Source organism: Microtus pennsylvanicus, chromosome 12 (genome assembly GCF_037038515.1).
Source record: "Microtus pennsylvanicus isolate mMicPen1 chromosome 12, mMicPen1.hap1, whole genome shotgun sequence".
Lineage (NCBI taxonomy): Eukaryota > Metazoa > Chordata > Mammalia > Rodentia > Cricetidae > Microtus > Microtus pennsylvanicus.
Genome location: NC_134590.1, coordinates 90,607,658 through 90,629,626, shown reverse-complemented (window position 1 = coordinate 90,629,626; position 21,969 = coordinate 90,607,658). Strand labels below are relative to the sequence as shown.

At 42.6% G+C, this 21,969-nt stretch overlaps 1 protein-coding gene across 3 annotated transcripts; it reads left to right on the top strand.

Moving 5' to 3' along the window:
- Mtif2 (mitochondrial translational initiation factor 2) lies at nt 1-21,607 on the top strand. 3 transcript variants are annotated; one of them, XM_075942523.1, is made up of 15 exons: nt 1-228; nt 1,778-1,885; nt 5,416-5,641; nt 6,066-6,177; nt 9,142-9,313; nt 9,755-9,915; nt 11,042-11,218; nt 11,901-12,040; nt 14,797-14,921; nt 16,396-16,600; nt 16,917-17,169; nt 17,623-17,763; nt 18,519-18,683; nt 20,710-20,850; nt 21,416-21,607. In XM_075942523.1, the coding sequence occupies exons 1-15, from the start codon at nt 71-73 to the stop codon at nt 21,586-21,588; spliced, it is 2,457 nt and encodes an 818-aa protein (XP_075798638.1). In that variant the 5' UTR covers nt 1-70; the 3' UTR covers nt 21,589-21,607. The 3 variants fall into 3 exon arrangements, with proteins under 3 accessions (XP_075798638.1, XP_075798639.1, XP_075798640.1); XM_075942525.1 differs by having other exon boundaries at nt 199-1,005; XM_075942524.1 differs by lacking the exon at nt 1,778-1,885 and having other exon boundaries at nt 58-228.
- The last annotated feature ends 362 nt before the right edge of the window (nt 21,608-21,969 follow it).

Here is a 21,969-nt window from a genome sequence, read left to right as displayed (position 1 = left end):
GTGTGTGTATGTGTGTGTAGGACACGTCCTTCCCGTGTGTGTGTGTAGGACACGTCCTCCCCGGGGAGGGATGAGACACGCCGAGCGCCTCCGCCAGCCACAAACAGCCCCCAATGCCTTGGGAAAGGCGCTTCCGGCGGGACCGGAAGCTCACCGGGGACCTTGCAGAAGGGACGGACTGACCGACCCACAATTCTGGGTCCGGAAGAGGTCTCGCCCGGGAGCTGAGTGAGTGGAGTCTCTGAGCGAGGGTGGAGTCTCTGAGCGAGGGTGGTCTCGAGTGCCAGTGTCACTTGTCGCGGCTTGATGAGTGACCACGAACGCCCCGGTGCACCCTCCCCGGTGGCTCGCGTGGCGGCGGCGGGGTTTGGTTTTCACAACTACTTTTTCCTTTCTAAAACCTGTAGCTGATCCATTCAGACGTTTCTGTTAATGCAGCTCGGCATTTGCAGCATACCCACCCTCTCCTCGCATTGACCTGAGTTCCAGTGCGGGTGGCCACTAACCTTATGGCAGTAGGGAATGACCCCTCTGAATTCCAGTGTCCTCTGTAAATGAGAGGCTTTGGAATATTTAACAACCAAGGTTCCTTCCAGGGTTGAGATTTGGGTTATTTTTCCTGATGTGTCTGATTCCTCAATTACATTTTTCTGTGTTGATTTGCCCTGTGGTCTTTACCATTCCATTCATCCGTGCCCTTTTGTCAATCTGGTTTCACAACTCATTTAAAAGCGGGCGTAGGGGCACGCGCCTTTGATGCTTTAAGTGGTAGCATTCTAGAAGCAGAGACAGGCAGATTTCTTGAGTTCGAGGCCAGCCTTGCCTACATAGTGAGTTCCAGGACAGCCCGAACTACATAGTGAGACCCAGGACAGCCTGAACTACATAGTGAGACCCCGTCTCAAGAAAAACCAAAAGAAAAAAAAAGATTTAAGGAATCCTCTACTCTCTGAGCACGTCCTTTCACTTCTTAGATCAGAAGCATACGCCTACTTGCTTTTTGAGGTATATGATAGACATGTAAATGCTTGGTTATTGGATTTTTAAAAAAAGTGTGTGTGTGTGTGTGTGTGTGTGTGTGTGTGTGTGTGTGTGTGTGTGTTATGCCTGCCTACCCATAGAAGCAAGAAGAAAGTGAGATTCCCCTGAAGCTAGAGTAGTGGACTTGTGAGCCTTCCAAAGCAGATGTTTGGGATTGAGCTAAATTGTCTCAAAAGCAGCAGTGCTCTGCCAAAGCCATCGCTTTGGCCTCTTTTCTCCCCTCAACACCGCAGATTGAACCTCAGGTCCGTGCACTCTCTTTCCTCTCTCTCCTCCCTGCCCCCACACTCCATCTCCCTCCTCTTTGTTCTCTTTTCTTTCTCTTTTTCTTCTGAGTGGTGGTTTGTCTGATATATCTAGGTTGCCCTTGAGCTCCCTATGTAGCCAAGGATGGAGACTGGCTTTGAACTTGTCATCCTCCTGCTTCAGCCTTTGGCTGTTGTTGCCAGGCCTGGCTCGAATTTCTAAGTCTTTCTTCATTTATTTGGAATGAAGCCAGAATTACTTTTGATCCTTACTTGGGTGAGAAGGTAAGATGCTAACTATATTGAACACAAAGCCTCAGAACTATGTCCAAACGAGCAAGAGAGTAACTTGTGGATGTTTTTGACTAATGGTGGTGAATCTTCAAAGCATGTCAGTTATCAGTGAGAAACAAGTAAATCATCTCATGTTCTCTTTGTGGCCTCGTTGTAGACAGGACAGATAGTTGAACACTTTTACTTTCTTTTTACAGAGATGAGGAAAATGATGTCCACAGGACAAGAGTGACTTGCTCTGCCATGATAATGCTGATTTGTGTCAGAGCAGGTATCCACCCAAGGTTCTTTGGTTACCTCTCCAGGTACTTTCTTCACGACTTTACTGTGTCCTTTTTGACTCTTATTTCTTTCCTTTTATCTGTTTTTTTTTTCTGTGCATTTGTGATGTATGTTGTGTGTATATATGCAGGTATGTCATGTGCATGTCATGGACCACATGTAGAGGTTAGAGGACAATTTGGGGGAGTTGAACCTTTCCATGTTAAAATGGATTCTGGACAACCCATGTTGTCAAGCTTGAAGATTGTTTTTGCCTGCTGAGCCATCGCACCAACAGTGGGGTTTATTTTTTTGTTCGTTTTATTACTTTTTGAAACAAGATCTCCTGAAGCCTGGGTTGGCCCCAAATTCACTCTGCATTGAATGAATTTGAAAGTTGGCTTTGCATTTCTGATCTCCATGCCTCTGCTTCCCAACTGGCAGGGTTACAGTCACCTTCACCACACTTGGCTATCATTTCTTTCTTTTAAAAACAAACAGCCAAGTGATGTAGATGGAGGCTGCTTATTCATTTCCCAGCCGCCCAGACCCAAAATAAGCACACAGAAACTGTATTAATTAAAACACTGCATGGCCTATTAGCTCACACTTTTTATTGGCTAGCTCTTATATCCTAATTAACCCATTTCTCTTAATCTGTGTATTGCTCTGTGGTTGTGGCCTACCTGTAAGTTTCTGTCCAGTGTCCAGCGTCTGTCTCCTGCGGCTACATGGCTTCTCTTTGACTCCACCTACTCTCTCCTCTATCTGCTTGGAATTTCTGCCTTACCCTATTCTGTGCTTCAACAGGCCCAAAGCAGCAGCAGCTGCTGCTTCTTCTTCTTCTTCTTCTTCTTCTTCTTCTTTTTGTTTTTTTTTTTTTTCGAGACAGGATTTCTCTGTAGCTTTGGTGCCTGTCCCGGAACTAGCTCTTGTAGACCAGGCTGGCCTAGAACTCCCAGAGATCCACCTGCCTCTGCCTCCCGAGTGCTGGGATTAAAGGCGTGCACCACCACCGCCCGGCCCAAAGCAGCTTCTTTATTAACCAATGGTATTCCCAGCACAGCACACGGAGGGGCATCCCACATCAGAGTGGTGGTGATGCACACCTTTAACCCCAGCACTCAGGAGACAGAGTCAAGTGAATCTCTTGAGTTTGAGGCCCATCTGGTCTACAGAGCAAGTTCCAGGACTGCCAAGACTACACAGAGAAACTCTTATCTGAAAACAAAAAGAAAAGAAGGAAGGGAAGGGAAGGGGAGGGAGGGAAGGGAAGGGAAGAAAAAAGAGAAAAACCCAAAAGCATTCATGGGAAGGCATGGTGGACATCACAGCTTGTAGAAGTGGAAGCCGGGGATTATGAGTTCCAAACCAGCCTAACAATACAGTGAGGTCTGTCTCAAACAAGTCAGTGTATTTACCCTTCCAGAGCCACAGAATACATGTGAGGACGATGAATTGAAATGTTCCATTAAGATCATAGTTTAATGTCTTATTATGTAGCAAACTCACTTCCATTTCTTTGATCATATCTTATGCTGTTGCTATTTCTAAATATTATAAAATATTGATATTCATAAATCCTCTATCAATATAAACTATGTTTATTGTAGAAATACCATATTATATGATGAGAGAAACAGTTAAAAGAATTTTCAGACAACATCAAAATTGAGAATTTTGTTCCAGATAGCTCTACAGCAGTGGTTCTACAGTTCCTCATGGTGTGATGACCCCCAAGCATAAAATTATTTCATTACTGCTTCATAAATGTAATTTTGCTACTGTTATGAATCATTATGTACATTTCCAGCATATCTGATATGTGACCCCCCCCACAAAAGGGTTGCAACCCACAGGTTGAAAACTGCTGCTCTATACGATTAAGGTAAATTCAATGCAATACTCTATAGGTTTTTTTGTTTTTTTGTTTTTGATTTTTTTCGAGACAGGGTTTCTCTGTGGCTTTGGAGCCTGTCCTGGAACTAGCTCTTGTAGACCAGGCTGGTCTCGAACTCACAGAGATCCACCTGCCTCTGCCTCCCGAGTGCTGGGATTAAAGGCGTGCGCCACCACCGCCCGGCAATACTCTATAGTTTTTTTTGTTTTTTTTGTTTTTTTTTTTTTTTTGTTTTTCGAGATAGGGTTTCTCTGTGGCTTTGGAGCCTGTCCTGGAACTAGCTCTGTAGACCAGGCTGGTCTCGAACTCACAGAGATCCGCCTACCTCTGCCTCCCGAGTGCTGGGATTAAAGGCGTGCGCCACCATCGCCCGGCTTACTCTATAGTTTTTATTCTTTTTGTAACATTAAAGAATAATGCTTGGGACCGGAGTGATGGCTCAGAGGTTAAGAGCACTGGCTGCTCTTCCAGAGGACCTGAGTTCAATTCCCAGCACCCACATGGTGGCTCACCACCATCTGTAATGAGATCTGGTGCCCTCTTCTGGCCTGCAGGCATACATTCAAGCAGAAAACTGTGTACATAATAAATAAATAGATAGATATTCAAGCAGAAAACTGTATACATAATAGATAGATAGATCTTTTTAAAAAGAATAGTACTGATGTTATAAAACAACAGTATATTCTTTACTGAAGATTTTTTTAAATATTTATTTATTTATTATGTATACAATATTCTGTCTATATGCCTGCAGGTCAGAAGAGGGCACCAGACCTCATTACAGATGGTTGTGAGCCACCATGTGGTTGCTGGGAATTGAACTCAGGACCTTTGGAAGAGCAGACAATGCTCTTAACCACTGAGCCATCTCTCCAGCCCCTTTACTGAAGATTTTAAAAGCTAACATAGTGCGATGGAGAGACAACTCAGCAGTTCAGAGCACTGGCTGCTCTTCCGGGAGACCCACATGGTGGCTAACAATTGTCTGGAACTCCAGTTCCGGGATATGATGCCTCTCTGGCTTTAGGGGACATTGCACCCACCTGGTACACAGACATACACAAAGGCAAAACAGGAATAAATCGAAAAAAAATAATGTAACTTCACTTATATAAGAAAAAATATAAGTAGAGAGAAAAGGCTTTAAAATGAACGTTGAAGTATTTAACTGAGAGTGTGTGTGTGTGTGTCTATATGTGTGATCAAACTCAGGTTCTTGTATATGCTAAACAAGTATTTTATGATTCTCCAAGCCCCTGAAAAATAAAAAATTTATAGTTATTTGCTTTTAGACAGTGTCATATGTAGCCAGAGTAGGCCACAAACTGTAGCTAAGGCGGACCTTGAGCTCTGCTTCCACCTGAGTGCTAGGATCCCCTGCCTGTGCCATACTGAGCAGCGTTAAGCATGTGAGAAAGCGGGCTGTACCGCTGGCCCCTGTGAAGTGTTTGTCAATCGCACTGCAATGGTAACAAGAGCAGTTAGTAATAGCTGTTGTCAGGAGAGGACTTGGCATAGAATCTCATCTCTCACTAGACCATGAGTCCTTTGAGGGCAGAAACCCAGTTTCATTTGTGACGTGATCTGCATATAGTAAATCTTCAATTCCTATTTGCTAATTTGATTTAACTATTAACCAAAATTTTGTTTTAAAATTGTTTTTCCCCCTAGGAGAAGCATGAACCGGAAGCTACTGAAGTTGGAACACTTGCTGCGACTCCACATTGTCTGTAGGCAACTGCGCAGCTTGAGTCAGGAAGGACTGCTCTCGCGGTGGAAGCCCGGCTTCTCACCGGCTTCTCCAGTGTGGGCCGAGCAGCTGTGCGCCCGGCCCTGGCAGGCGGACATGCTCGCTGGTGTCGCCTTGCAACAGCACAGGCTTTTTGTGACAAAGAAGGTTGTTGCAGATATCCATCATCTCCATTACCTGATCCGAAGTTTAGAACTATGTATATTTTTGAGCATTTTATCATCTATAGAATGTTGTATGAGGCCATATTCTATGCAGATCTTTGTGAGAACAGGTGGTTCTGCTCTTACTGTTGAGCAATTTAAGTTTTTACAAGAATTTTGCTGATGGGAATAACTGTAATTGTGGTACATATTACAAAATAAATCTAAATTGTCACTTAAATTTTTCTTCCTTCAGCCAGGCATGATGGTGCACACCCTTAATTCCAGCACTTAGGAAGCAGAGGCAGGCAGATCTCTGAGTTCCAGGCCAGGACAGCCAGGGCTACACAGAGAAACTCTGTCTCTGCGGGGAGGGGAGGAATGTATTTTTTTTTCCTTCTCGCTTATGTGTTCTGTCTTTTTAATAGGAAAAAAAGCCATCAAGATCTCAGCTGTCTCCAGTGAAGTCTAAAAGGGACGTGGAAGTATGGGTCGGAATGACTGTGGAGGAACTGGCCAAAGCCATGGCAAAAGACGTAGGTGAGCCCGAAAACTTCACAAGGAAACATCCTGGGGCGTGAAAGCATCGGGGTTTTGCTTTTGTTTTGTTTTTTCTGAGACAAGATTTCTCTCTTTAACAGTTCTGACTTTCCTGGACCTCACGGACCAGGAGACCAGGCTGGCCTTGAACTCACTGAGACCCACCCACCTCTGCCACTTTTAATCCCAGTGCTGGGATTAAAGGCGTAAAGGCATTTGCGCCACCACTGCCGGGCTAAACTTTGGGTTTTACTTGCAGTGAAGTTAAGGCATCCTGGGTGAGCTGGATTAGTGTTTCAAATGTTAAGTTATACCAATTCTTTTCATTTTAGGTTACAAACCCTAATCATTTCTTGACTCCATCCCAAGTGTCGCTCTTTTAGCTTTTTATCAGTGACTATGAGAAAGGTTTTCTGTATGGCTGGAGAGATGTATGGCTGTATGGATGGAGAGGTTAAGAGAATTGGCTATGGCCCCACATATGGAGGTACACACCTTTGATCCAAGCAATTGGGAGGCTGTGAATTCAAAGCCAGCCTGGTCTACATAAAGAGCTCCAAGTGGCCGGGCGATGGTGGTGCACACCTTTAATCCCAGCACTTGGGAGGCAGAGGCAGGTGGATCTCTGAGTTCAAGGCCAGCCTGGTCTACAGGAGCTAGTTACAGGACAGGCTCCAAAAGCTACAGAGAAACCCTGTCTCAAAAAAACAAAACAAAACAACAACAACAACAACAACAAAGACATACCTGCCTGCCTGCCTGCCTGCATGTCTTTGTGCTGAAGGAGGCCAGAGTGGACATAGGATCCCCTAGAAATGGAGCTATAGACAGTTGTTGTAGGAGGCCATGTGCATGCTGGGAATCAAACCCAGGTCCTCTGGAAGAGGAACCAGTGCTCTTAGCCACCGAACCGTCTCTCCTGTTCCTAATTTCCCTTTGTTTTACTGTAACGTTCTGATTCCTTTTTCTCAGTAGTTTGACAAATTAAGACCAGAAGAGATATATTTGTGGGAATAACTCTAGCTTTTCTTCTTAAAAAATTTACACATTTTTAAATGATACTTTTATACTTCCCTCCTTCTTTCCGTCTTTTTCTTCCTCCCTCCCTCCCCGGTTCCCTCCCTCCCTCTTTCCCTCCTTCCTCTTTTCTAGTGTTAAAGATTGAACTCAGGGTCCTAAACATGCTAGGACTCCCATTTTCAAATGGCACTCGCATGCTGCCCCAGCAGTCAGGAAGTTGAGCCAGGAGGATCAGGGATTCAACACCCACCTAACCTACATGTTATCTGGTCTCTAAATAAATAAGTCATAAACAAAGGTAGTTAAAATTTATGAAAACTTTAAAAAGTTAACGTATTTATTTATCATGTATACATGTCGAAGTGTGTATGCAGCCTGAGTTCAATACTTACTATTTTCATTGCCTTTGGGTTATTAATACCTATCTATCCTATCTGTCTAGTGGAAACACAGCCTCATGGTGTCGTAGTACCCATCTCTTGCCATCTGCAGCCGTGGCAAATGTTGGCTACGTGAGATCAACTGTGATTGAAGGAATTCTGTGATGGGAGCTGGAGAGTCCTATAAATTTCCTTTATTGGTCTTTCTTTCTTTCTCTCTCTCTCTCTCTCTCTCTCTCTCTCTCTCTCTCTCTCTCTCTCTCTTTCTTTCTGAGACAGGGTTTCTCTGTAGCTTTGGGGACTGTCCTAGAACTCTGTTGACCAGGCTGGCCTCAAACTCACGGAGATCTGCCTACCTCTGCCTCCCAAGTGCTGGGATTAAAGACGTGTACCACTGCCCAGCCTTTTATTAACAGCTTCCCTATTTACTAACACGCCACTAAAATGAATCTTCATTTCTCTCTTGCTCTCTCTCTCTCTCTCTCTCTCTCTCTCTCTCTCTCTCTCTCTCTGTTTTTGTTTGTTTCTTTGTTCTTGAGAAAGGTCTTACTGTGTAGCTCAGGCTAGCCTCTAACTCCTCACTAAGTCTCCTAAGTACCAGAACTATAGACACATTCACCACATATATTCTGCTTACTTAGGGATACCTTCTAATACTGTAGGCACCAAGCACATACATGTGCTAAACAGACACACATGCAGGCAAAACACCCATGCACGTTAAAAAAAAAGTTAAATGATAAAAAGATTATTCAAAAATACACTGCTTCAGCCTGTGATGTTTCTCTGTGTATAGAAATAAAGCTATGCCGGGCGGTGCAGCACATGCCTTTAATCCCAGTACTCGGGAGGTGGAGGCAGGCGGATCTCTGTAAGTTCGAGACCAGCCTGATCTACAAGAACTAGTTCCAGGACAGGCTCCAAAGCTACAGAGAAACCCTGTCTTTTTGAAAAACCAAGCAAACAAACAAATCAATACAAAATTATGCCAGGCGGTGGTGGCGCACGCCTTTAATCCTAGCACTTGGGAGGCAGAGGCAGGTGGATCTCTGTGAGTTGGAAGCCAGCCTGATCCACAAGAACTAGTTCCAGGACAGGCTCCAAAGCTACAGGGAAACCTTGTCCCAAATAAATAAATAAATAAATAAAGCTATGTGTGATGAAAATAAGTGGTTTTGTGTCTCCTACACTATGTTGGGAGTCTGGAGACACAAAACTTCTTATCATCCTCACAGATACCTTTCTTTTTATACACAGAGAAACATCACAGACTGAAGCACTGTGTTTTTGAATGATTTTTTTTTATTATTTTACTTTATTTTTGAATGTACACGGGTGTTTTGCCTGCACGTGTGTCTTTATAGCACATGTATGTGCCTGGTGCCTACAGAGGCCAAAAGAGGGCATGGGACCCCTGGAACTGAAGTTACAGGTAAATAACTCAGGTCTTCTGTAAGAGTAGCCAGTTCTCTTACCTGCTGAGCTGTCTCTCTCCAGTCCCCAGAACTCACTTTTTAAACCTTTTAATTCATGATTATAAGAGATTGTGTTTTATCCCAACCAGATTATATATATGAAGCTTTATTGAACACTGCCATTGACATAGATTCATTAGAAGCAAACTCACATTTAGATGAAGTCTGGATCAAAGAAGTTATAAAGAAGGCAGGAATGAAGCTGAAATGGAGCAAATTAAAACAGGAGAAAGTAAGAGAAAACAAAGATGCTGTAAGAAGGTAAAACTTACCTGCATGTTAACTAATACTTCACCGCGCTTCTACTCGGCGTCTTAGCGAAAATTTACTTTGAAGTTTCTTTTGTGGTTAAAATGGTCTGTGACTATAGAGTTAATATTTATTCAAAGCATCAGAAACTATATTCAGTTTTTTATGAAATTGAGTGTGATTTTTTCATAGCTTGCTGAGTACATGTATTAGTCTGAATTTTAAATCTTGATTCAGCTCCACCCACTAATCGGAAGAAGCCAACCCTATAACAAACGTGAGTCATTGGCTGTTCTGAAATGAGTTGTTCTGTGTGAACGGGATAAATCGTCATGGCTAATCAAACCTGGATGTTGTATTCTGTTGTTAATGGTAGCTTGTAGTGATAGCTATGAACCAACTCACAATTATTTCTGACATTTAAGAAATGAAACTCTTTGCTGTTAATTGTAGGCCCCAGGCAGACCCAGCTTTATTAACACCAAGGTCCCCAGTTGTTACTATAATGGGTCATGTTGATCATGGGAAAACGACGTTACTTGACAAACTTCGAAAAACTCAAGTGGCAGCAATGGAAGTTGGAGGCATCACTCAGCATATTGGTGCCTTTCTTGGTATGGACACAAATAACATTGCAATGTGCTTGGGAACCCCACTTACTTGTTATCTTTAGTCAAATGCCGTGCTGTGAAGTATACAGATTCAAAGTAAAGAGGCTGCGTCAAGCCACTGGGATGAGCAAGTACTGAGCGGGCAGTGAACAGTTATCTCGGACTTGCTGTGCAAGCAAAGCTATTTTGCTCTTTTGGGTTTAATACGCCTCGCCTCTTTAATTGTGTGTATATAATATAAGATGTAGCGGATGGTGTTCTTAATGACACTTAGATGGTAGCTACGTTTACTGAGCGCTGACCATTGCACTTACTCTGCTAAGCATCTTCTGTGCTTTGTCTTTTTCACCACACAACATCATGAGGCAGGTATTAGTATTCCCTTTATGACCTGTAAGCCCCTCAGGGGCTCAGTAACATGTCCAGAGCACATAGCTAGGGTTTACACCTGTTACTATTACACTCAAACTGGAAGCTATCAACTGTCTACTAAATTGCTTTTTTGTGGCTCAAGATATTTGTATAGCTGCAGTTTGCTGATGTAGAAGTGATCACTATGCATTATTCATCTATGAAAATCTAAAGAATAAAAAGAAATATGTAAATAAAAAAGTGATCACTATACAACTAGTTACTGGTGGGTTCTCTCTCCAGAATGGTAATCAATCAATACATTTATCAAAGCAGCTATATCCTCGAAATACAAAGACTTTTGGCTTGGAATTATAACATGAAAAGGAAGATCTCATGGCTTCACTGTATTTTGTTTTCATTATGAAATTTCCATCTGTGTTCTTCTGGTTAAAATTAGTGGACGGAATCAAATTTAAAAAACTAGTGAACTAGGTATGTTAGCACACTATCTTCAATACCAGTACTTGCTAGGCAGATTTCTATGAGTTCAAGACCAGCCTGATCTACATAGCAAGCTCCAGGCTGGCCAAGGCAACATACAAGGACCCTAGCTCCATATATACATGTGTATGTATGTATGTGTGTGTATGTGTGTATGGTATGTGTGAGATATATATATATATATATATACACACACACACACACACACACACGTATTCCTTCATGTTGAAAAGTAAATTGAGTAACTGGTGTCCTCGCATTTCTGTTTCCATAGTCTCTCTGCCTTCTGGAGAAAAGATAACCTTTCTTGACACTCCCGGACATGCTGCCTTTTCAGCAATGAGAGCCAGAGGCGCTCAGGTGACTGACATTGTGGTGTTGGTCGTAGCTGCAGATGACGGAGTGATGAAGCAAACTATAGAGTCTATTCAGCATGCCAAAGAAGCACAAGGTATGGGAGGTGCCCTGCTGAACTCAAAATGTAGGACATTGCCATTTGTTTTTTCTTTTTAGAGGCATACTACAAAGATTATAGCCGGGCGGTGGTGGCGCACGCCTTTAATCCCAGCACTCGGGAGGCAGAGACAGGCGGATCTCTGTGAGTTCGAGACCAGCCTGGTCTACAAGAGCTAGTTCCAGGACAGGCTCCAAAACCACAAGAGAAACCCTGTCTCGAAAAACCAAAAAAAAAAAAAAAAAAAAAAAAAAGGAACTCACTCTATAGACAAGACTGGCCTCGAACTCACAGAGATACACCTGCCTCTGCCTCCTGAGTGCTAGGATTTTTTTTTTTTTTTTTGGTTTTTCGAGACAGGGTTTCTCTGTGGTTTTGGAGCCTGTCCTGGAACTAGCTCTTGTAGACCAGGCTGGTCTCGAACTGAGTGCTAGGATTAAGGGAGTGTGTCACCACTGTGACCTGAGCCAGTGTTCTGAACCCCTGACTCTTCTCTCTAGCCTTTCTTTTTCTTTCTGTCCAGACGACAGAGTAGGATAATGTGAGTCTAAAATAGGTCTTTTAAATATCTGCATCCGTCGAGTGAAGAGAAAGCCAGAGCATGTCGGCATTTCTCCCAATGAATGCCGAGAATTAAAGGAGTTTTCATCTGCACTTTCCCTAACTCTTGCTCTTCCAGTTCCTATTATCCTTGCGATAAATAAATGCGACAAAACAGCTGCTGATCCCGAAAAAGTGAAGAAAGAGCTCCTGGCTTATGATGTGGTGTGTGAAGATTACGGTGGCGATGTTCAAGCCGTGCATGTGTCCGCACTTAGGGTGAGTGCGGCCGTCTCAGGACAGTGCGCAGCTGTGAGCGCTGGGTGTCCTAACAGCAGTGCCCATGTGTCTGCACTTCGGGTGGGTGCGGCCGTCTCAAGACGGGGCGCAGCTGTGAGCGCTCAGTGTTCTTACTACAGCAGTGCCCATGTGTCCCCACTTCGGGTGGGTGCAGCTGTCTCAGGACGGTGCGCAGCTGTGAGCGCTGGGTGTCCTAACAGCAGTGCTTACCCAAAGAACACTCCTTTTTCTTTTGAGATAGGGTCTCTCTTCTGACTGACCTAGAACTCACTAAGTAGGCTGGCCTGGAACTCATAGCAGTTCCCCTGCCTCTGCCTCCCAAGTGCTGGGATTGTTGGTGTGCGTCACCACACCTGTCCTAAGCCTGTGTTTTAAGCAGAACTGGTGACTAGTTGATAACAAAAAGTACTTATGTTTCATGCCTTGTCTAAATAGAAAGCAATAGAATAGGTCTTTGGGTACTTAAGAGGGATTTAAATACATAAAAATTACTAATATTATTAGCTAATTTTTTTAAATTTGTAAATTTGACAGTATCTAGAATTGCCGAAGAGATAAGACTCTGGGATTATCTATGGGGGATTGTCGTTTTTCTTTTCTTTCTTTTTAATAAATTTATTGTTGAACTGGGCATAATGGCACACACTTTTATCCCCAGCAGAGACAGGTGGATCTGTGAGTGTGAAGCCATGCTAGTCTGCATAGTGAGTTTCCGGCCAATTAGGTCTACATACTGAGACCCTGTCTCAAGAAAACTAAAAATATTTATTGTTTTTGCCAGGATGTGGGAGTGCATGCCTTTAACCCCAGCACTTGGGAGTTAGAGATGGGTGCGTCTTTGAGTTTGAGGCCAGCTTGGTCTACGTAACAGGGCTGGCTACACAGTGAGATCCCTTCTCAAGAAACTTTATTGTTTGAGAATTTCCTTCATTTTGGGTTTTTGTTGTTTTTTGAGACAGGGTTTCTTTATGTAACCCTGGCCATCCTATAACTCATTCTATAGTAAACCAGGCTGGCCTCAAACTCAGATATCTGCCTGCCTCTGCCTCTGCCTATATAAGCCATTACCACCTGGCTTATATATATAATGTATTTTCTCTGCCTCCTCCTATTCCCCACCACCACTTTTCCCTGCCACCTTCAAGATGGGTTTTTTTTTTTCTTCCAGCTTTGAAGCCTGTCTTGAAGCCTGTCCTGGAACTAGCTCTTGTAGACCAGGCTGGCCTTGAACTCACAGAGCTCTGCCTGTCTCTGCCTCCCGAGTGCTGGGATTAAAGGTGTCCATCACCAGTGCCCATCAAGACCTTTTTTAAATACATGAGTCCACTTAGTACTGCCAGCATGTGATGGTGTAGGACCTTCCACCGGTGCAAGGGCAGCCCATCCACTGCCACACCCCTGAGGGAAACCGGTGCCCTGCCCCGCAGCCATCAGTTGCTAGTAGCCGGTGATGTGTCTAGATGCAGCTAACGCTTGTGGGGATGCAAGCCGAGCACCACAGCCATCGTCTGTTCATTGTGCTCCTGCCGTCACAGCTTTCTCACGCTCACACAGGCAGAATCGGCCCAACTTGAATCGCTCATTACATGTGTTCCCACAGCAAGAAGCAAAGTACTGTACAGGCTGGTCTTGTTGTTGCCCATGGGATGCTTCTGGTTTTTACTAATACCATTTATGTTGAGCTCCGTTTTATTTTAAATTACCAATTATTTTCTCTCTGGATGGAAACCATAACTATATTTATTCTCTAGTTATGATCTAGAACTTGTAACTCTCCTCTAGGTCAACAACTACCCGTTCTCTTCAGGCTGCTACTGAGTAATGATTTCCTTTGCCCATTCTTTAATTCTTTTCATATTTCACAGGTTCCTCATAATGACCGTCCTCATTCATTGAAGGGACAGTTCTGGATGCCGTTATTTTTTTCTAATTAGTTTTTACTTCACCTATTTTCCCATTTTCCCAAAATTTGGTCCCTCTAAGATGCTTAGGAATTATGCTTCTTTCAATAGTAAAACTGTGTCTAGCTCCTCTTCTGTTTATAAAATATGACCTACATTACAGTGTTCCAAAGTAAGATGCCAAGCTCCCTGTGGTAAGGTTAAAATATTTAGAGTTGGCCAGGCATGACCCAGAAGGCTAAGGCAAGTTTGAGGCCAGCCTGAGCAATTTTGAAAGACTCTCTCAAAATGAAATAAAAAGGGGCAGTGGATATACTTCAGTAGTAATCTGTATCTTGACAAGGCTCCAGATTCAGTTCTTTACCAGAAAGAGGACATGGGTTTGACGATGAGATGCCTTACCTGGTAGTAGTGGCGCACACCTTCAATCCCAGTACTCAGGAGGCAGAGGAAGAGTCTCTGAGTTCAAGGCCAACCTGGTCTGTAGCAGGAGTTTCAGGACAGCCAGGGCTACACAGAAAAACCCTGTCTTGAGAAACCAAATATTAGTTAAATATTAGTCCTTGAGTCAGGTTTTTTTTTTTTTTTTTTTTTTTTTTTTGCTTTTCCGAGACAGGGTTTCTCTGTGGTTTTGGAGCCTGTCCTGGAACTAGCTCTTGTAGACCAGGCTGGCCTCGAACTCACAGAGATCCGCCTGCCTCTGCCTCCCGAGTGCTGGGATTAAAGGCGTGCGCCACCACCACCCGGCCATGATTTTAATTCTTAAAAAGAAAACTGTAGCTGTCAGGATTCCTCATCCTTCTTATGCTGACGTGTACTAACTCTTTGTTACAGGGAGACAATCTGATGGCTTTGGCAGAAGCAACGATTGCTCTCGCGGAGATGCTGGAACTGAAAGCAGATTTCACGGGTGCAGTGGAAGGGACGGTGATAGAGTCTTTCACCGACAAAGGAAGAGGGTAGTGATTACTAAACGACACTAATAATTTTGTTTGAGAGGTTGTGTGACAATATATATAGTGCATAGCTTTAGTTTCTGAGCCATGGTTTCAAAGAATGTATTTTCAATGTGTTCTATTGCACTAGTACCGAGAACACAAAAGTGAAGTTGTCATCACACTTAGATGACTAGAGTAGTTAACTTGGTTTGCACGCCCCCACCGCTCAGATATTTGTATTTGCAGTAGACTAGCAGTGAATGAGAGTGCAATGCCAGTTGTTACATTTTAATTTCTAGTTCTTTGACTTGACCCAGAAGTCTGATGTGTAGGAAGGTCTTTGTAATGTCATGTTCTTCTTGAATGTTCTGCCTGGAAGCACAGGAGATTTTCTCATTGTTTCGTACACTGTTAGCAGCTATGAGCAGTCTCATAGCCATGTGTGGGATGGGGTAGAAAGGGGGGTAGGATTGAGTCAGAACAATCTGCGCATGGCTCTTTCCCTGCCTGGATGCTCTGTTGGGGCAGTCACACAGCACTTGCCCATTCACGCTGCCTCGATTCAGTTAGCAGGGTTTAGGTTCCCTCCTATGTCCTTTAACAAGCTGTCCATCCGTCTGCTGAAGATGTGGGGCTGCTTCTACTCCTTTTTCTTTACTCCTTGGCTGTTGTAAAGAATACTTTGCTTTGTTTTTGGCTTTTGTCATGAGGAGGACAAGCCTGAGGCCTGGCCCAGTATGGTTGCATATGTCTCTAATCCCAGCATTTTGAAGACTGAGGCTGGAAGAGTCAGGGCCAGACTAGATTAAGAGACGAGGGTCTAGAGAATTGGCTCTGCGGTTAAGAGCACTTGCTGGTTTTGCAAAGGACCAGATTCAGTTCCCTGCCCCTTTATGGTGCCTCATAGCAGTAATTCCAGGGATCTGATGCCTGCTTCCAAGAGCACCAGACAAACATGAGGTGCACACATACATGCATACATTCATACATATACAGACACACATACATGCATGCAAGTGAAACATTGAGACTCATAAATACACCCAACACAACCACACTGAAAAACAAAAGTCTGGGATTTTGCACGTTTAGGCAAGTATACCCTGATAAATCCTTGGCCAAGTAAAAGTCTTTATAGTATCCAAAGCTTCTTGAGGAATTGAGAAGGGAATTAATCCTATATGTTCATATTCATACATGTGTGTGCACACGCATATGTGCACATGCTCCATAAAACTACTTTTTGCTCTACTTAAGAAAGTACAATGATGGCTGGAGAGATGACTCAGTGGTTGAGAGCACTGACTGCTCTTCCACGGGACCCGAGTTCAATTCCCAGCACCCACATGGCAGCTCACAACTGTCTGTAATCTCAGTTTCAGGGGATCCAACACCCATGGCAAAACACCAATGCACATAAAGAAAAATGTTTTAAAAAGTACAATTACATCCTGATTATAGCATTAAGAATATTTACTTTTTATATTCATTTTAGTCCTGTTACAACAGCTATAATTCAAAGAGGAACTCTGAGAAAGGGCTCAATTCTAGTTGCTGGGAAGAGTTGGGCGAAAGTTCGACTAATGTTTGATGAGAATGGTCAAACACTTAATGAGGCCTATCCCAGCATGCCAGTGGGAATCATAGGCTGGAAAGACCTCCCTTCTGCAGGAGATGAAATCCTTGAAGTAGAATCTGAGGTATGCAATCCTAATTCTTGAATGTTAGCTACTAATGATGGCTTTATGTAGCAGTCTATAATGTTTAATATTAAATAAGAGTGCTAATATTAATTATAGTTTGTAAGGGGCTGTAAAGACACCAGGGTACCATTTTAGAATTTAACTGTAGTATTGTGTTTTTTAGATAGTTTTAAAACTGTTTTAATACAAATTTCCTAAAGTTTTATTTTTTTGAAACTTATGAGTTGAGCTCCTAATAGGGAAAACACAAGCTTTTAACCCAGCAGACACTGGTGTCTGTTTCAGTAAAATCATAACAGTTTTCTCTGTAAAGCCAAGGGCCCGAGAAGTTGTTGAATGGAGGAAGACTGAGCAGAAAGAGGAAAAAGGCAAAGATGACCTGAAAATAATGGAAGAAATGCGAAAGGAACACCAAGAAGAGCACCGGAAAGCCCGTGCAAAGTATGGCAGTCTGCACTGGAAGAAGAGGTCGTATATGAAGTACCTTGAAAGAAAAGAACAGAGACCCTTAAAACCCAAGGAAAAGGCAGAAAGGGACTCAAATGTACTTCCTTTAATTATTAAAGGTAAGTTTTTGAAGGTTTTTACTTTTCTACTCACCATTTAAATTATTTTTGTTCTCATAATTTAGAACCCCTCTCCTTTATCTATTGGGGCGGGGGTGGCAGTCTTGTTTTATAGCCCAAGCTAACCTGGGTTTTCTGAATGCCTAGGTTACAAATGTGCACTGCCCCCAACAAACCCTTAAATCAAAGTAGGTTTCTACTTTGATTTTTTTTTCAGTGGTTTGATGTTCAAAATTTTTTTTTTCTGAACAAGCATATCTTGTATTGATTTCATTATAAAATGTTTCTTTAAATTTCTTTGTATTTGTATATTGTAAGTTCTTATAATTCTAAACTTAAATAAAAGTGGTTTTAGTTATTAACACCATTCCTGTCTTGGCTTTAAAATAGATTTTCATTTTACATACCTGCCTCTTACAACTAACACATTTTAAACTCTTGCTGTATCTGTAGGTGATGTTGATGGGTCTGTGGAGACCATCTTGAACCTTCTTGATACGTATGATGCTTCGCATGAATGTGAACTAGAATTGGTACATTTTGGATTGGGTGACATTAGTGAAAATGATGTCAACTTTGCTGAGACATTTGATGGTAAAGATTCTATGGGCTATATATTAATCTGTGTGAACCCATCATCTTCTGTACCTTCTCACTTGTGTCTTGTGATTGGCTGATCATTGGCTAGCATTCTCCTCCTAGTGCATCAGTAATCACATCTGTCGTGGCCAATGCAACCTTGATTTGTTTTTTTTTATTAGCCTGGTCCCCAGCAGCACACGCACTCCAGGTATCTCTCACTACCCTCTGAGTGTTCATTGTCTGTTAGCCATCTATCCAGTGCTTTACTTCATCTTGTGACCCTGTAATGCCAGTTCCAGGAAAGCCGACTCCCCTCTCACCATCATGCATGCTTACACATTATACACGCAATCAAAATAGTCACAATAAATAAATTAAAACATTGTTTTAAGTCATAAAACTTCCTTTTAAACATGGTGCAATTTATAAAATCCAATAATAAAAATTTTAAGCCGGGCGGTGGTGGCGCACGCCTTTAATCTTAGCACTCGGGAGGCAGAGGCAGGCGGATCTCCGTGAGTTCGAGACCAGCCTGGTCTACAAGAGCTAGTTCCAGGACAGGCTCCAAAACCACAGAGAAACCCTGTCTCGAAAAAAACCAAAAAAAAAAAAAAAAATTAAAATTTTGCTAGTTTTCATGAGAATAGTCACACAATAGCTATGTAATTACAAAGAAGTAAAACAGTTTAGATTTGACTTCCTGCCTCAAAGATAAGTGATTGTCCTGATGCTTGTGCTAGTGTGCTCATCTTGTCCCTGCTTGCTAGGTGTTATTTATGGCTTCAACGTGGATGCAGGCAAAGCTATCCAGCAGTCAGCTGCACAGAAAGGAGTTAAGATTAAACTTCACAGAATCATCTACCATCTTATTGAAGATCTGCAGGAGGAACTAAGCAGCAGGTTGCCTCACAGGCTGGAGGAATACCCGATAGGTGAGTGCTGGCTGCAGCTTTCCAATGTTTACCTCAGCTGCTGCAAATAGGACCTAAAAGCAAAGCTTAGGGAAATAGATTTGCTGTTCCATACAAGGCTTATGTTGTAGAAAAAATGATACCATGAGGTGAGAATTCAGTAACTTGTATGTGACTTGTATGGTGACAGAGTTCATTCAAGCCCAGAGGATATAAAACCAAAGGGACTGAGAACTTGCCTCAAGTCTACACATGAACAATAATGGTAATACAGGGTCATAGAGGAGCTTTTGGTTTTGCTCTGAGACTGACAGGTGAATACACATTGAAAGCATATTAAATAGTACGTATGTATTTTCAAGTATTCTAGCATATTCTTGGACGGATTGATGGCCAAATTTATTTAAAATTGTTAAGTATTAACTCTAATAGTCTAATCCAGTCTATGATCAAATTTTATCTAGTTTTGAGACAGGGTATTATGTAACCTAGGCTGTACCCAGCTGTATACCAAAGTATAGCCTTGAACTTCTGATCCTTCAGCTCCCAAGCCCTGGGATCAAGTCATGTGCCTTGGCCCCACAATGTACTTTTTAAAGCAGATTTCTCACCTAGATCAGGCCCATCAGGCTCATAAATTACACGCAGTTGTCACGTCTCTTGTAATCCTATTTAATCTGGAATAATTCTTTCATCTATCCTTTTGACCTTACCATTTTTATCTGTTTTTTTTTTTTGTTTTGTTTTTGTTTTTTGAGACAGGGTTTCTCTGTGGTTTTGGAGCCTGTCCTGGAACTAGCTCTTGTAGACCAGGCTGGTCTCGAACTCACAGAGATCCGCCTGCCTCTGCCTCTCAAGTGCTGGGATTAAAGGCGTGCACCACCACCGCCCGGCCGACCTTACCATTTTTAAAATGTGAACAACAGCAACTTCATTTACCACGTTTGTTCCCTTATAAGATCTGGTTTTGTAGTTTGGGTCTATATAGATTTACTATAGGCTAAATATGAACCATATACAAAAATGTTGTTTTTATACCAAGAGTAATTTGGAAAAGCCAACTGAGGGTTTCCAGAAGTGGACACACCAAATATTACTGACACCATCAGTCAGGAAACATTCAAAACTGGTCACTTTGATGTTAGAACTTGAGTTACAATTAGTGTTCAGTATATGGGGAAAAAAAACTGAAATGATTTAAAGATAGCAACAGTCTGCATTAGAAAATAGATTGAGCCAGGCAATGGCTCAGGAAGCAGAGGCAGGTGGATCTCTGTGAGCTTGAGGCTAGCCTGGTCTACAGAGTGAGTTCCAGGACTACACAGTAAAACCATCTCGAATAAACCAAAAAAGAAAATGTATTGAAGGAAAGCCAGTGTTGTTCTTTCAGACTGGGTTTCTCTATATATGTGGCCATTCTGGAACTCTCTGTAGACCAAACTTGGCCTCAGACTCAAGAGATTTGCCTGTGCCTGCCTCTGCCTCCCAAGTGCTGGGATTAGAGATGTGCACCACCACTGCCCAGGAACAGTAGATTTTTATGGAGCAGAGAAATACTCAAGGATTTTTATGTGTATGGGTGGGGTTTTGTTTGTTGGAGACAGGGTTTTTCTGTGTAACAGCCCTAACAGTTCTAGAACTAGCTCTTGTAGACCAGGCTGCCTTAGAACTCAGAGAGATCCACCTGTCTTGAGCGCTAGGTGTGCGCCACCACCACCCAGCTATGTATGGGTGCAGTCTCTACAGGTCTGGCCAGTGCCTGTGAAGCCAGAACAGGATGCTAGATCCCTGGGACTAGAGTTACAGAAGCTCATGAGCCATGTGGGTGGACACCTGACATTAAATGAGGGTCACTTAACTGTCATTTCTGCAGCCCCTGGGGTTCTCCACCTGTTAATTCTAATTATTGGTTATGAAAATTAAGTTAGTGGTATCAAAGAAATACTATTTCCCAGACCAATTTCGGCTAAGACAGGGTACGAATATGTAGTGCTGGCTAGCCGGGAACTTACACATGACACTTTCCTCCATTGTGTTCTTCCTAAAGGGGAGGCTTGCATACTAGCTACGTTTGCTGTAACAGAAGGGAAGAGAAAAGTTCCTGTGGCTGGCTGCAGAGTTCAAAAGGGTCAGTTAGAAAAACAGAAGAAGTTTAAATTAATCCGAAATGGACAAGTTATTTGGAAGGGTAAGCAATATTAAAACCTATTTCTAAATCATAATCACCAAGTCCTAACTGGGTAACATCCAAAACGTATGCATTTTTTCTCTTGCTTAGCCTTAGCTTGTGCCATTTCCTCAGCTCTGACAACACTCCCGAGATTAGTCTTGGTTCTGTTAAAAAAATCACCTGTTCTGTTCAGCCCCTGTACTGTCCTCTGGTCCCAAGGTCCCCAACATTACACATCAGGGCACCACCCCCTGGCTGGTCTTCAGATTTGCCTGCCATCTTTTGTGCATTTTTTGATACAACCTCAAGAGTACAGTTTTAGACTACTTTTAAAATGGGAGATTTCTGATCAGGTCAACTTTTAAGTACTTTTTTAACTTCCTTGGTATTTACTCTTACCTAAGGTCTATATTGTGTGGAAGGGCACAGTCAAATAGATCCCCAGGTAAGGCACTTGCCACATAAGCCTGACAACTGGAGTTTAATACCCAGAACCCACATTAAAGTAAAAAACCAAGTTACACCAAACCATGTACCCCTTAGTAGGTATCTCTTACTAACAGTGGCCTTTTCTTTTTTTAAGGCTCATTAACCTCATTGAAACACCATAAAGATGACGTTTCAGTCATCAAAACCGGGATGGACTGTGGTCTTACTTTAGATGAAGAAAAAGTAGAATTCAAAGTGGGAGATGAAATTGTTTGTTATGAGGAAAATGAAGTGCCAGCTAAGACTTCTTGGGACCCAGGATTTTAAAAGTACAATAAAAATGATAAATGTATTGTTTCGTGTCCTTTATTTAAAGACGGGGTCTTGATACTTAACACAGGCTAGTTAAGCAATCTCCTGCCTCAGCCTCCCAAGTTGTGAAATTTTAAACATGCACCACCACGCCTAGCTTTTTCTTATAGCAAATATCTTTGCCTTATCAGAGTTAAGAATTCACAATGAGCCAGGCAAGGCAACACATACCTTAATCCCAGCCAGAGGCAGACCTGAATCAAGGCTGGCAAGGCTACAGAGACCCTGTCTCAAAAAAAAAAAAAAAAAACCAAACCAATGAACATCCCCCCTCCCCAAATTGACCCCTCCCGCATACATCAACAGGGAGTATACTTCCTTAAACTCTGGATATTA

What these genes read in the sequence shown, in the direction of transcription:
- Mtif2 (XM_075942523.1), top strand. Translation starts at nt 71, where the DNA reads ATGAGACACGCCGAGCGCCTCCGCCAGCCACAAACAGCCCCCAATGCC. An exon ending in TGCATGTGTCCGCACTTAGG is followed by an intron (nt 12,041 to 14,796) that starts GTGAGTGCGGCC and finishes TCTTTGTTACAG; the next exon opens with GGAGACAATCTGATGGCTTT. An exon ending in CTTTGCTGAGACATTTGATG is followed by an intron (nt 17,764 to 18,518) that starts GTAAAGATTCTA and finishes CCTGCTTGCTAG; the next exon opens with GTGTTATTTATGGCTTCAAC.